Raw genomic sequence first — 15,103 nt, 5'->3', positions numbered from 1 at the left:
TTACGAAATTGGCCGTTAACCTATAATGCTCGACACTTCGCATCCCGGTCTTACTATGGAAATCGCACGGGGTTTAATAAGATGAAGTATTTAAACCGAAGTAGCTGTATTATCCTAAAATAAAATTCATCCACCACAAAACTAAATTCCTTCCTCGATCATCGATTATCCAGTTCAAATTTCCATATACAGTTTTGGTTTTCAGGTAGTTTTAAATAGCTGTATTGCATTTATATTTATAATAGCACCAGCTATGATTAACCATGGATTTTAAAACAATATAACAGGAAAACACATTTTCCACAAGGACTAAATAGCTAAAGTTATTCGAAATAAGAAGCCTTTTACGGGATGATTTTTCTAAAATATTGAAGCAATTACTGACGCAATTGCTGTATCTTGGACCCGTAACTGGAATTGCATCGTTTCCATCGTTCATCAACTGCTGTTATTCATTTTGAACTCCAGGACCTCGTGTAGGCAGTCTACCCTCCTACTGCAGCATCACTCTACTCTTCTACTGAGGCAACTTTATCCCCTTCAGAAAAGTAACTTTCATCACGAAAATGTGTGAATAACTTTGAGCAGCTTTACCATCAGTGTCGAAGTGTTTCCAGATGTCCAGGAACTGGGAGGCGGTCAGCTCCGCCAGGTGTAGGTAAGGAGGCTGCTGCGCTTTGTTGGCCATCGTTTTTTTTCTCTTCTCTGTTTGCGCTGGAAAATCCCGAACGAAGTTTTACACAATCAGATCCCGATTCTCACTGTCACAGGACCGCGCTCAGCCGGAGCTTTTAAACCCCCACCGAGACTGCAGTCCCTGCGCAGTCCTGCGGGAGGCGCAGCGGGCTCTAAGATCGACGCCCCTCTCTCGGCAACTGCGCCTGCTGGCGCGGGGAATCTCACTGGAGCGCGCAGTCCCTCCTCTCGCTACGCCCGGGGATGCGCAGTGCCCCAGACGCATGCACTGCGCTCTGCGGGCAGCTGCTGCACCCCCACGCAGCGCTTTCAAAGCAATGAATTTCTGTACGATTGGAATTATGGAAATCATACCGCGCGAGGAAATACGTATATTCCACGCTGCCACGAGCAGAAAATTATATCAAAAGTCTCTATTATATCTTTCTGTACATGTCAGTTGGCCAGTCAGCCCGTATTAGATACAGTGCATGAATAAAACAGGTCCGTGAGCTTGCAGAGGAATAGTAGTTTGGAGAATGAATTCATGCATGAGTGTATGTGTGTGTGTGCGCACGCGTGTGTGATTGTGTGTATGTTTGCACGTGCACATGCATAAGTGGTGTGGTTTTCGCTCCTGAGACGAAGGCGCGGGCTCTCACCAAAGTGTTTACTCTCATACTGTGAAAGACCAGTCACACGGGATGCAGGTGTGGGTCTGGGCTAATTACCCCGCTACGGCCATGCATGCATGTTTACCTGCTTCATACGGGACTCGGTCACTGAGGAATCGCCCCTGCATGGCTGCACCATGCCAACAGCGGGGGCGCTGGGGTGTAATTGCTATGCTCCTGTACTGGAGCAACTGCCGGAGCAGATAGGAAAGCACCTTGAAAAACTTGCTTTAACAAGCCGTTTACAAGTGCTCTCCCCCAGAGCCCGGACTAAGGGCCAGATTAATTAGGAAACCACTCGCTAATCACTAATTACACAAATCCCTTGAGAAGCCCTCCAGAATGGTGCATTTCCTTGTTTTTTCGGTTGGAGCGGTGAACCGAAATCCATCTGACTAGTGCTGTGGAAAATAATTTGCTTTTCAGCTCTTGTTCAGTTATTTCAGATCAGCGCAAAGGGCAAATATGATTAAAAACATCCAACTCAAGGTATTTTTCTTTCTTCCCAATGTACCCCCAAGTTTCTCTCTCTGCCTGTGAGAGACATTGTCTGTCCTTCTGTATTTTCTTAGGCCCGTATCTCTCTCTTTCTCACACACGTGCATGCACGTGCACACACACAGACACACACATATACATGTACACATACACACACACACAGACACACACATATACATGTACACACATGGGACTGAGGAGAGCGCAGGTAAGCAGGTAAACTGCGAGTCTCCCGGGGAGGGAACCGGCTCTCCTGTGTACCTGAGCCTGACACCTGCTAACGCACCACCAGCAGAGCCGACACCCGACCCGCTCCCAGCCACCTCTCACCTATCTGCATATCCTTACCTCTCAGGCCATGTGGCCCCTGCCAGGAAATCCTTCGCAAGACTATTTGAGAGTCTTCTGTAATTAACTTGGAGGTTTACTTGCATGCATATGGTACATATCAGCATTACATTTAGAATGGTATAGTGCTTAAGTCGTACATATTGCCGTGCATTTTACTAGGCGCACATTTGGGATCTCAGCACTGTGCTCGGCGCTGAAACCTGTTCGGCTGCAGTTAGTGGAGTCCTGTTTCTGCAGCTTTTCATGCCGCCTCCTGAGCTGTGAAAGTCGCCCCAGATAAGAGCATGTGCTAAACGGACAACAGCGTAATATGAATGTAGGGGATACGCATCGCTCTTTAGCTAATGAGGCCGCGCAGCCGTTCAGCCACGCCGGCTCTGCATCAGAGCTCCTTGCAGAGGTCAGGCCACGAGTTCAGCGTGTAGCTAACATTTTCTTAACGTCGATGTGATGTTGCAGAGGCGTTGTAAGCATGCTGAGTTGTGATGTATTTTGGATTCTGTGTTCTAGGGACTGTTGTATCATAGTATACTTGGCTTCCATCACACTGTACAAGTTAACTAGCGGTAGGGCTAGAATAGTGTTGTGTTCACACTCACTGGTCTGGGAGTGTTGTTAGCCTGGTCTGACACTTTTGCTTGCTTAACTTCAGTGGATACACTTCTGTACAGTTGTGCTGGAAGTCTCTCTGGATAAATGAATGTAATGTAATGTTATGAGTTGTTCCGTTCCAGTTCATCACTCTCCATCCTGAAAGGGGAGAGGGCGTGACCCTGGCTTGTGCCCGTGGCACCCTCCCCCTGCCTGCGGGCAGGTAGCCAGCACCTGTGTGCTGGAACGCAGGCTCTGAGGTCCTCCCTCTGGATCCGACGGCCCGTTTTGGGAACGGCGAAAGCCACTGTTCAGCAGAGGTGTCCGAGCTGGTTTTGTCTGAGCAGCACATTCAGCAAGGGTTTATCAGCGGGATGCAGATCAATGCATCATCGATTTAAGATGAGAACTGTCATCGCTGCAGACAGGATTAATGCACTGACCTTTAGACAACCAAGCTATCTCTCTCTCTCTTTCTGTCTCTGTCTGCCTGTCTCTCTTTCTGTCTCTTCCTCTCGCTCTATATATATTTCTTTTTTTGGCTTTTTCTGCCCATCTCTCTCTCTCTCTCTCTCTCTCTCCATCTTCTCTCTCTCTCCCTCTCTCTCTCTCTCTGTGTCTTCTCTCTCTCTCTCCCTCTCTCTCTGTCCCCCTCACCCTCTCTCTCTCTCCCTCTCTCTCCCTCCTTCTCTCTCTCTCTCCCTCCTTCTCTCCCCCCCCTCCTTCTCTCTCTCTCTCTGTCCCTCTTTTTAAACCCCCTCCTGACATGCCACCCTGAGTGCAGAGATATTTTCCTCATCCTTATGAATATATTTTGATGGGATGCAGCTTTCAGTGTTAGTTATTGATCCTGTCTCTTCATGTGTGCCAAATCATAACTGTATTTCATGTTCAGAGCAGCTTGCCTGTCAGAGCTGACAAATGTGTTTCAGTACAAAGTGATTTATTGTTCAATGAACAAAAATATAACACTACACTTTATAGGCAAACCTGACCAAATGCTTAAATTGTAACCAAGGGATCACATGTATAGCAAGGTACGCACACACTCCGACATCACTAGCATATGTACAGTTAACTAAACAACACACAGGATTTGGTTGAGATGTCTTTTGGCAGCTAGCCTAAAAGTTTAGTGTAGACAGGGAGTTTAAGCATTTAATAAATCCATTTTTCCAGATTTATGAAGTCATAGCAATGATCCCTACAGATGAGTTCAACCATCCACAGCTGTACATATCACTATTTTGTACTGTGAATAATCAATATTTTTTAACAAATAATAATACATACTACACACTATACTACTATGCTACTACTATAGTATACTACTACATACTATAGTAGTCAGATTGTCTTAATCCTTTGCTGTCAGTGACTGTAACCATTCTAGTAACGCTAATTCTATGATGAATACATCTAACCCCATCATTGCAGTGTATAGGAGTGTTTGGGGAACCTCTTTTACTGTGATTGGTCATATTGCCTTTTCTCCAAACCCATTCCCCCTCAATCCTTCTCAGATTTAAATTCAAATTCAAATCCAAATTCAAATATGCATTATTGGCATTACTGCTCAAAAGCAAATTTTGCAACGACAATTAACACTCTTTCTCACATTGACACGTTTCTCAGCAGCCTTGAATTCAGCTTCGAATGGAAGTAGGGAGAATGAGAGAGGGAGGAAGAGAGAGAGGAGGGGGAGAGAGAATGAGAAATGAGAAAAAGAGAGAGAGAGAGATTAAAGGTGCACGGTGGGGAGAAAGCTCTCCATCTTCTCTGGGCATTGCAGTAGATTTAAACAAAATGAAAAAACGGAAAAAAAAGAGAGCAGCGAAGAATGGATGGGGACTTGTGGGCGGAGTTGTGGAAAACGGGATTGCGTCTCGGGAGACGGGAGGTGGAGGTGGAGTTTGTCTCTTCATCCCATAATGGATGGAGTTTTTCCAAATGTTAATGAAACCAGCAATTTGTCACGGAGGAATTTCCTGGACGTGAAGGTGGGAGTGGTGGGGTTAAGCGCGTGGGTGGGTCGAGCGTGCACGTGTGCGTGTGTGTGCACGTGAGGAAGTGCACTGTGTGTGTGTGTGTGTGTGTCTGTCTGAGCAATCCGAGCGGGGGAGGGGAGACTTAGATTGTGTTTGTGAGGGAGCCTTGGTGATCTTCCTTTAACATATCATTTTTTATGTATTTATATGAAAGTCATTACCCACTGATGTCACCGGGATTGTCCAGATCATTTTCCATGTTTGTGTGCAATAACCAGTAATTCAGAAGCCCCCTGACCCGGGTTAGCGACCTCAGGGGAGCCTATGAGGTCGGACGGGGGGGGGGGGGGGGGGCAGCTACACATTTAACACCACTGACACACATACAGCACAGACACATTAAACGCTCTGAGCACTGCAGCTGTTTGCCATGATGAACACAGAGGTCTTAAGATTACACCATCATGCTCCACGGAGCTCATTTCTTTTATGGTCGTGTTGCTCATACTCGATTGGTGTGTTGACCTTTTTGTGCCCTCAAGGAAAAAAAGGCCTCGAAAAGGGACCTACCGATCATATTATTCCAAGTGCCAAGCCAAACAATTGAAGGAACTGGCTATTACTCTTTAAACACTGCATGGCTTTGCTGTAAATCTTAGGCAGTTTTCTTTGAAGAAGGCCACCCCCATCTGATAAATGCTCCTATTGGAATATCAGTTTCATCCTGCAGTCCGCCCGTGGGCTCTGTGCCTCATTGCTGCTCAGTTCCTACTCCCTGGGGCTTAGAGAGCATCTCCTTTAAGCACATTTACCAAATGGCTTAGAAAAATAAACAGCGGTTACATGTTTTTATGTGAATTTCAAATAGTACTCCACCTCTCATTCCTTCCTCTTCATAAACATTGGAACATTCTAGAACTTCAGGCCGCATCCCAGATCATCAGAACGTCCCATAGAAAAGCCCCTGGTGCATGCTCACAGTGCACGCTCACAGTGCACGCTCACAGAGCACCCTCAGAGTGCACACTCACAGTGCACACTCACAGTGCACGCCCACAGAGCACGCTCACAGAGCACGCTCACAGTGCACGCTCACAGAGCACTCTCACAGTGCACGCCCACAGAGCACGCTCACAGAGCACGCTAACAGAGCATGCTCATAGAGCACGCTCACAGTGCACGCCCACAGAGCACACTCACAGAGCATGCTCATAGAGCACCCTCACAGTGCACACTCACAGTGCACACTCACAGTGCACGCCCACAGAGCACACTCACAGAGCATGCTCATAGAGCACGCTCACAGTGCACGCCCACAGAATACACTCACAGTGCACGCTCACAGTGCACGCTCACAGAGCATGCCCACAGTGCACGCCCACAGAGCACACACCGAGGCCTGGCTTCTGTATTATTCATACACCAGCCCACCGCTAGCAGCAAAACCGAATCAAAACTGTGACCCACCCGCTAATGGTACATTACAAGACTAATGCTGACACCGGGTTCTTGTGAGGACACTACATACAGGCAGGGTCCCCTGAGTTTTTTTAAAGATGCTGTTCTGACTTGATATTTGCTTGGAGGCTGATGCTTAGTATCTGGGTAAAATAATTCTTGATGCGTTGGAAAAAAGTATCTGGTTTCTGTTTTAATAAGCACAGTCACACAAGCAAGGCACAGAGAGATTCGACTGTGGATAGCCACTGGTTCCTGTGACATCCATGTGTGTGGGCGAGGGATGAAGGTAGCAGATTCATTATTAATAATCTGATAAATATGCTATTGATAGATGGGCATTAAGGTAAATGGACTCTAGGAGAATATTCCAGCGGCACTGAGCAATCCTTTCATTCAGAGCTGTGAATGGCTGGAATATGTGGTATATTTCACAGGGGATGTTTCGCGCCCTGGACATGTGTGTGTTTATGCTGTGGTGATTACGGTTAGCGGTATTGTAAATAACGTTGGCGGGGGGGTTGGGGAATGCCGCCGCCTCAGATTTACAGAGCCATCGTGGCGCTCTGTCATGGCCCGCCGTGGCCCGGTCCCGGCGCACTCCTCAACACACTGACACTTTTACTGCGTCGGCCCTGACTAATAACGCGGTGCACCACGATTAGCCTTTTCACACAGGACGAGATACGGCCGTCGCCGCATTTTAAGAGCCGATGCGGACGCTTAACTTCCCCCGCCGTCGCGATCCGTCTCCTGTAAGATGACGCATCGCGTTCGCCGGCTTTCCAGAGCGTCTGTGTGTGTTTGGTCTGAACAGCGCTACGGCCTGCTTGCGGCTGGCTCGCATGACCCTGCACGTAGGAGAGTGCCAAAAAGATTCTGGCTCCATTGAGCCTCAGTGAAGCCTCATAATTAGAGAGGGAGGCCCCCCGGCAGTGTTTCCCGCTCGTACAGACATAACTCGTTTGTTTATCGTGTGTTGCACAGCGGGGGCCATCTGGGCCCCCCCCCCCGACCTGCTGTATTAGTCACATGGCTTGCCTCAGTGGAGGATACAGTTAGACAGAGACAGTAGGATGGGGGGTTGCTGTGGAGTCAGTGCAGAGAGAGAGAGATGGAGAGAGGCTGTGTCCGGTCCCAGGCAGAGTCAGGGGAAAATTCTACTTATCCGTCACAGGGATCAGAACAGCAGAGCCCCTCAATGGGAGTTAGCAGGAGTCGCCACAAACACCGGCTGTTTTCTCATTTTTGTATCCATAAAGCAAACACTCGGCACTGAACCTGTTCTATACGTCTACCGCTGCCATGCAACTTACAAAGCAAAGCAAACCTTTAGCTGTCATCGCCCAGCAGCCTAAAAGACAGCCTTAATCTCTACCGTTGTTTTCATTTTAGTCAAAGTTTTATTTAACCTTGGTGTCCCATTGAGACACCAGTCTCAGATAGGCCTAGCTTTGGGTCACGATTCTAACCAATGATGTTCCACTGAACAGGTCAACTGCAAGCAGTCAGTTGGGGCAGGCGTGAGGCACGAGCCCACAAAAAAAAAAAGGAAAAATGCGTGGGGTGGCCTGCATTCACAGCCTTCTTATTTAGAGACATCATTATTTGGAGGACAGAAGTGACAATGTGTTGCTTTTAAAAGACGTTAATTTGTGACAGAGCTGTTCCCGCCAATTCTGCTGCGCTTATCATTAAGTTGAAATGTGCACTGTGCTGTACACTTACATTAAGAGCTGCAAATCGGATGAAGCGCTTTGTGTAAGTGTGATGGAGAGTGGCTACGCTCCGCGGCCTTCTCCAAGCCTCTCTGCAGCTCAGCGTAAATTATTTTTTTCTGTGATAATTAAGGTTGTTAATTCTTTACGCTGTCTGTTCCAATCTTCTCTCTCTCTCTCTCTCCTATCTCTTTCTCTCTCTCTCTCTCTCTCTCTCTCTCCCTCTCTCCCTCTCTCCCTCTTTCTCTCTCTCCCTCTCTCTCTCTCTCTCCCTCTCTCTCTCTCTCTCTCTCCCTCTCTCCCTCTTTCTCTCTCTCTCTCTCTCTCCCTCTCTCTCTCTCTCTCTCTCTCTCCCTCTCTCTCTCTCTCTCTCTCCCTCTCTCCCTCTCTCCCTCTTTCTCTCTCTCTCTCTCTCTCCCTCTCTCTCTCTCTCTCTCTCTCTCTCTCTCTCTCCCTCTCTCTCTCCCTCCCTCTCTCTCTCTCTCTCTCCCTCCCTCTCTCTCTCTCTCTCCCTCTCTCTCCCTCCCTCTCTCTCTCTCTCCCTCCCTCTCTCTCTCTCTCTCTCTCTCTGTGCCTCCTCTTTCCTTCTTTCCCTTCCCAGCTTAATCTCTTCCTTTTTTTGATCCCTTTTCCATGTTCTCCCTCTCTCACACCACCTCGTATATTACCCCAGGAAGTGTGTAAAATGCATTTTTATTGCTCTATAACAGCGGTATGAGTTATAAAAAGCTGAAAGAGTGTTTATGAATATATTCATAAAAACTCAGGGGTTTTCTCTGGTTCTTTCGAATCCAAAGGAGCGTTACCAGGAAATAACAAATAATTTTCCAAGCAGTTGACATTCAGAATGTCATGTGATACAGAATAGCAGTGGCACAACAGAAGAATAAAATGACCACATTAATAATCAAATAAGACTTGAACAGTGACCTCGAGTGGAGTGATCTCTGTGTTTACAGGCTATAACACACTGCGTCATACTGCCTTGCCACATACAATACTGCAACATATTACCTTACCACATACTGCTCTGCCACATACAGCCCTGCCTCATTCTGCCCTGCCATATACAGCAATACCACATACTGCTCTGCCACATACTGCTCTGCCACATACAGCCCTGCCTCATTCTGCCCTGCCACATACAGCAATACCACATACTGCTCTGCCACATACTGCTCTGCCACATACAACCCTGCCTCATTCTGCCCTGCCACATACAGCAATACCACATACTGCTCTGCCACATACTGCTCTGCCACATACAGCCCTGCCTCATTCTGCCCTGCCACATACAGCAATACCACATACTGCTCTGCCACATACTGCTCTGCCACATACTGTCCTGTCTCATTCTGCCCTGCCACATACAGAAATACCACATACTGCTATGCCACATACAGCCCTGCCTCATTCTGCCCTGCCACATACAGCAATACCACATACTGCTCTGCCACATACTGCTCTGCCACATACAACCCTGCCTCATTCTGCCCTGCCACATACAGCAATACCACATACTGCTCTGCCACATACTGCTCTGCCACATACAGCCCTGCCTCATTCTGCCCTGCCACATACAGCAATACCACATACTGCTCTGCCACATACTGCTCTGCCACATACTGTCCTGTCTCATTCTGCCCTGCCACATACAGAAATACCACATACTGCTATGCCACATACAGCTTTGCAACATATTGCCCTGCCATATATTGCACTTCCATATACTACACCGCCAGCTTTGCTGTCCCCCACTCCATAGGGGTTTCTGCCCCCCCCCCCCCCCAACCCGCATTCAGAGAAACTCTGCCCCCCCCCCCCCCCCCCCAACCCGCATTCAGAGAAACTCTGCCCCCCCCCCCCCCCAACCCGCATTCAGAGAAACTCTGTCACCCCCCCGTCCCCCCCCCCCCACCCCGGGTTGCGTTCATGCTTCCTGCAAAGCCAGTGCAACGTTGCAGCAGTCTTATCATGTAGCCACGACATTCACTGACTTTGAGAGAGCTAAGCGCTGGTTACGCCCCACCCCCCCACCCCCCCAAGGTACTGCCACAAGTCACTGCACAGTCACAGCGTTTGCAATAAAGAGAAAATAGCCGTTTTTGTTCTCTTCTGCTTTTTAAAAATTTGTATTGAAATGTTGCTATCAGAGTTGAATGGACCAACTGGGAATGCCCCAGGGGAAAGCAGCTAAATCACTTTAGATAAACACTCAAGATCAAATAATAGATAATTAAATTTTTCCTCTTTCTTTCTCACAAGGCACACAACTTTGTTTTAATTTTTTCTTTTTTTTTGGTGAGAGGATTAAATTACAAAGCATTCCCAAATAGTTTTTTTTTTTTGGTGAGGGAGAATCCCCTGCAGTCCTTTTTTAAAAATCTTATTTTATTTGTTAATATTCTCCTGGTGTTGGTGGCAGGCTGGCGTTAAAGCTGACACTGTTAATGTTTCATAGCAGCCCTAGTTCTACAGAGCGTGGGTGAGCACCAAGCGGAAAGCATCAATAATGGACGACACAGAGAGAGTGGGGGAGTTCTGCACTTCATTCAGTACCAGCAGTGTGTGTGTCTGTGTCTGTGTCTGTGTGTGTGTGTGTGTGTGTGTGTGAGTGTGTGAGTGTGTGTATGTATGAGAGTGTGTGTGCGTTTGTCTGTGACAGAGAGAGAGAGCATGTTTGAGACTATAGCTCTGTGTAAATAAAGGAGAAATCTGATATTGAATCTCTTCACAAAATAAAACTTGCCATATATTCTCACGTCACACGACTGTTTTGCAGCATCATTAACAAGAAAGTGTGTGTGTGTTTGTTTACATGTATGTATATGTGTGTGACCGTAAGTGTGTGTGTGTGTGTGTGTGTATGCATGTGTGCATGTACATGTGTGTTTGTTTGCATGTATGTGTGTGTATTTATGTGTATGCATGCTACCATTGAGTGTATGCATTTGTGTATGTATATGTGTGTTTTTGACAGGCCTTGTCTCTGAAATGATCCTGTTAGAGATGGTGTTGTCTCTGTCAGCTGGTAACACCCTGAAGATCTGTATCCTTGCAGTTTTGGAAGTCCTCCATTTCAGACTGTGAGCCGCAACTGTGTTACACGGGTTACGCAACAGAGACTCGGTCACCATGTTCTCCTGATCTGCGTCTGGGGCACCTGACCCTGGGCAGGAGCTTATATGTGCCCACATCACAAATGGCATGAAGCCGACACAATGTTGCAGATGCATTATGAGGTCATTATGTGCCAGCCTCAGTACATTAGGGAAATAGGTAACGTACACGTGGAATAAGAGGGCATTACGTTAATGGGGCAGTTTGTGCCGCTACCCATAAGTGGATCATTTCAGGATATAGTTTTTCAATCTGGGTAATGTTATGTAAAATGTTACTGCGCAATTCAAGCATAGATACAAATGAGATCGGGGATGAAATGGATGGATTGAGATGGATATTAATAAGAGATGAATTCGTTTTGATTACGACGCCTCGTTTGGTTGGCCGAGGCAGCACCCGGTGCGGGGAGCTGTAAAGGGGCTTTACATCAACTAAGAGGCTTTTGTCACGAAATTATTAAAATAATTTATAAAATGAATTTTACATGGGTAAAGACACCATCAGGATGGAAACCTGCATTTTTTGTCTTATGTCACAGCACGTGGCTGCATTGATTGCAATTTGACTCCATTTTACGATGTTTCTGAGCTGACCGGCTTCGCTGCCTGCAGCCCTGGCTCATGCACCTGCCGCCGTTGGGTCCTGCGCGCTGAGGTCAGGTGAAGCACGCTAATGAGCCGCAGCCCCTCCTGTCCACTGAAACATGAATACAGAGTTTTCCAGTGCAGAACCTGCGTGAACATGCATCCGAAAGGTCACATGAAAGCGAAACCTGGGTTTTCAGACCAACGGGAAGTCTACCTGTTTGAACAGTCTGTGGAAGAACACGGGAACAGGCAAACGAAAGTTCCTCTTTCTGGATCGAGGCAGTCTCAGACATGTGGCCTGGTGCCGTGTTTAGGGGGAAGTGCTCAGGGCGAGTGAATGAAAACGCTGAAGGGGACGCAGGCGTAGTATTGTGTACACTGCAGAGTCTGGCTATAGGACCTGCTGTGTCAGACTTTAGGTCCCTTCAGTGGCAGGGTCTTCACAGTAATACAGGGGATTAAAGTTCAGATAGATTTTAGAAACACCTAGCTGTAGAAATATACTGCTAGAAACACCTTTACTGAGGCAATATTGGGTTAAGTACCTTGCACAAGGGTACAACAGCAGCATACCCCAACGGGGCGCTGAACTGGCAACCTTTCGGTTACGATCCAACACTGCCGCCATCACCGTCATCGTCGCCATCCTCCTCGGAGCTCACTGGATCAGCCGCTCTGCTGTGCTCTGGCTCCACACTCCCGCAACGCTCAGCTTTTTAATTAAGGGTTTTCATCAAAGGATTGTGGCTGAGAGCCTGTGGCAGTGTGCTGGCTGTCTTTAATTACCATTTTCTGATTTTGCCAAAGGCTCCCCCCACCCCCTAGACAGATACAGTACCACACAGCCCTGTGCTACCTGACTAACACCTTCACTCTCTGCGCTTTGCTACCTGAGGAGATTATCCGTCATTATACAGGCTTCATGTCATACTGGATGAGGTGGAGCTGGATGCCCTGTAATCTTCAGAGTAGTATTGTGGTGTCACCCCACAGGGTCAGGCCCAGATGCTAGCTGCACTCCCACAAATGATTACAATCAAACAGTTTTTGCAGGGAGATTTTCTTGTGTGCATGAAGTATTTACATGCAGACTGGCTGAGTGATGCATTCTCATGAGGCTTACAGTTTGCTTTTTAGCAAGATTTTAGGACTAGGGTCAAAATGTCATCCTCCGTGTTCAAAATACAAAAGGGTTTTGGAAGCAAATCTTCAGTGTGTAATCTCATCCCTGACTCTGTGCGCAGCAGGTGCTAATGGGTGAAGGGGAATATACATTTACCAGTTCATTCAATAACGTGACCTGCTGATGGAGGAACAGAACACAGAATCGATCCTAGAGCTGCAGAGCTGTGTGTTTACCGTACGCTAGCCCCTGCTGGCTGGTGAGACTGCCCCCTATAGGCAAGTAGGACTCAGCCCCCCCGGTGGGAAGGACCCAGGTCTAATGCGCAGAGAGCTCGGCCTGTACCCCCCAGAGCTGCGCAGTGCGCCCTGCCGCGCACGCCACTCCCCTGATCACTCACCCACGCATGCAAACGCCCCGGTTCACATCTGCCCGCGTACGACGGCCAATGAGATTAGCTTACTCTGCCATCGCATCATTTCCCCTTCCTGCGGCGCGGCGGGCTGATCTCTGAGAGCCAGACGACCTAATGATGCTCAGGCTGGCTCTTCCACTGAATGAAGCAATCAGCCAATCAAATCAGAATCTGTTATGTCACGGCGCATTTTCACATGCATTTTGCATGCGTGTGAGTGCATTGTTGCTGTGTAATGGTAACCATGGCTACCCTGAACTGGCCTGTCCCATTTACAGTGTCTTCAGCAGGCTACATGCAGGAAAGCATATACTGCAAGATGGTTCTTTATTTCTTTATATGTATTGCTTTATTCTTTATTTTTTGTCATATTATTTTGATTAATGCAAATTTAGTTCCTTTGTAATGTGTTGCCTTTGGCAGGAATGCCACTATGTACATCAAGTTTTAAAATAATTATGATTATTGTTATGCACATGACTATTTTATTATTATTACACTGTTTATTATCTTACATTCTGCATTTTCCCCTTTCCTCGGCTGCGGAACAGCTGGCTAAAAGCTCATGCTCATGCCTTTCTGAGTGATGCTCTGCATGGGATTCAAACTCATGCTCCCCTGAGTGCTACACCTGCCTGCTAATTCACTCCGCTGTATTAACCCAGTATAATTTTACTGGCAGACAGACTGAAGCGAGAGCCTGAGTCTCTGTCCACCCTCCTGATTCTCCCTCTCCCTCCCTGTCTCTCTGACTCCCTCTCCCTCCCTGTCTCCCTGTCTCTCTGACTCACTCTCCCTCCCTGTCTCTCTGACTCGCTCTCCCTCCCTGTCTCTCTGACTCCCTCTCCCTCCCTGTCTCTCTGACTCCCTCTCCCTCCCTGTCTCCCTGTCTCTCTGACTCCCTCTCCCTCCCTGTCTCTCTGACTCCCTCTCCCTCCCTGTCTCCCTGTCTCTCTGACTCCCTCTCCCTCCCTGTCTCCCTGTCTCTCTGACTCCCTCTCCCTCCCTGTCTCTCTGACTCCCTCTCCCTCCCTGTCTCTCTGTCTCTCTGACTCCCTCTCCCTCCCTGTCTCTCTGACTCCCTCTCCCTCCCTGTCTCCCTGTCTCTCTGACTCCCTCTCCCTCCCTGTCTCTCTGACTCCCTCTCCCTCCCTGTCTCTCTGTCTCTCTGACTCCCTCTCCCTCCCTGTCTCTCTGACTCCCTCTCCCTCCCTGTCTCCCTGTCTCTCTGGCACGCTCTCCCTTGCTGCCTCCTTGCTTATTGATCCTCTTTATTGACGAGCATTACCCCCATTGCCCTCTCTAAACACAGTGTAAATCCTCTTCCCTGCTCAATGAAGCTTGTTAAAAAGACGTGAGTCTATTCCTCTTCGATTTCCCGCACAATCAATAGGGACATAAAGGAGAAACAGTAAAGCGTTGCCTCCCCAGGGTCCTGTGGCCCTCCATATCACTCTGGGCCCCTGACTTCCTGTCTCCCCAGGGTCCTGTGGCCCTCCATTTCACTCAGAGCCTATGACTTCCTGTCTCCCCAGGGTCCTGTGGCCCTCCATATTACTCTGGGCCCCTGACTTCCTGTCTCTGTGTTGCTTCACCGCCCTGCCTCTGCTACCTTTCAGGACCCTGTGCAGGGTCACGACAGGGAGCCCATCTGACATTGGCGCTTTCAAATAGTGGCTCCGGGCAAAGCCTTCCCTGTTATATTCCCCATCACCTACAGACTTATATTTATTTTACATATATACTGTTTTACATATTAGACGCGCATGCTATGATTGCGCATATTTATCACTGCATTACATAGAAGTTGCTTAGCTGACGCTCTCATCCAGAGCGACTTGTGTTGCTTTAAATATTTTCATGCTGTCCATGTGTGCAGCTCAACGTTTACTGAAGCGATTC

The 15,103-nt window shown here is 48.0% G+C and overlaps 1 protein-coding gene across 1 annotated transcript in view; it reads right to left on the bottom strand.

Moving 5' to 3' along the window:
* The window catches only part of calb2a (calbindin 2a), a 23,942-nt gene extending 23,254 nt beyond the window's left edge, over positions 1-688 (bottom strand). The window contains exon 1 of the mRNA XM_036543984.1: positions 595-688. Coding sequence (XP_036399877.1) covers positions 595-688 — 94 coding nt within the window. The remainder of the gene's footprint in view (positions 1-594) is intronic.
* Positions 689-15,103: the final 14,415 nt, after the last annotated feature.

This window comes from Megalops cyprinoides, chromosome 13 (assembly GCF_013368585.1).
Source record: "Megalops cyprinoides isolate fMegCyp1 chromosome 13, fMegCyp1.pri, whole genome shotgun sequence".
Lineage (NCBI taxonomy): Eukaryota > Metazoa > Chordata > Actinopteri > Elopiformes > Megalopidae > Megalops > Megalops cyprinoides.
The sequence above is the reverse complement of the archived record's forward strand: the minus strand, read 5'-3'. Positions and strand labels throughout refer to the sequence as shown.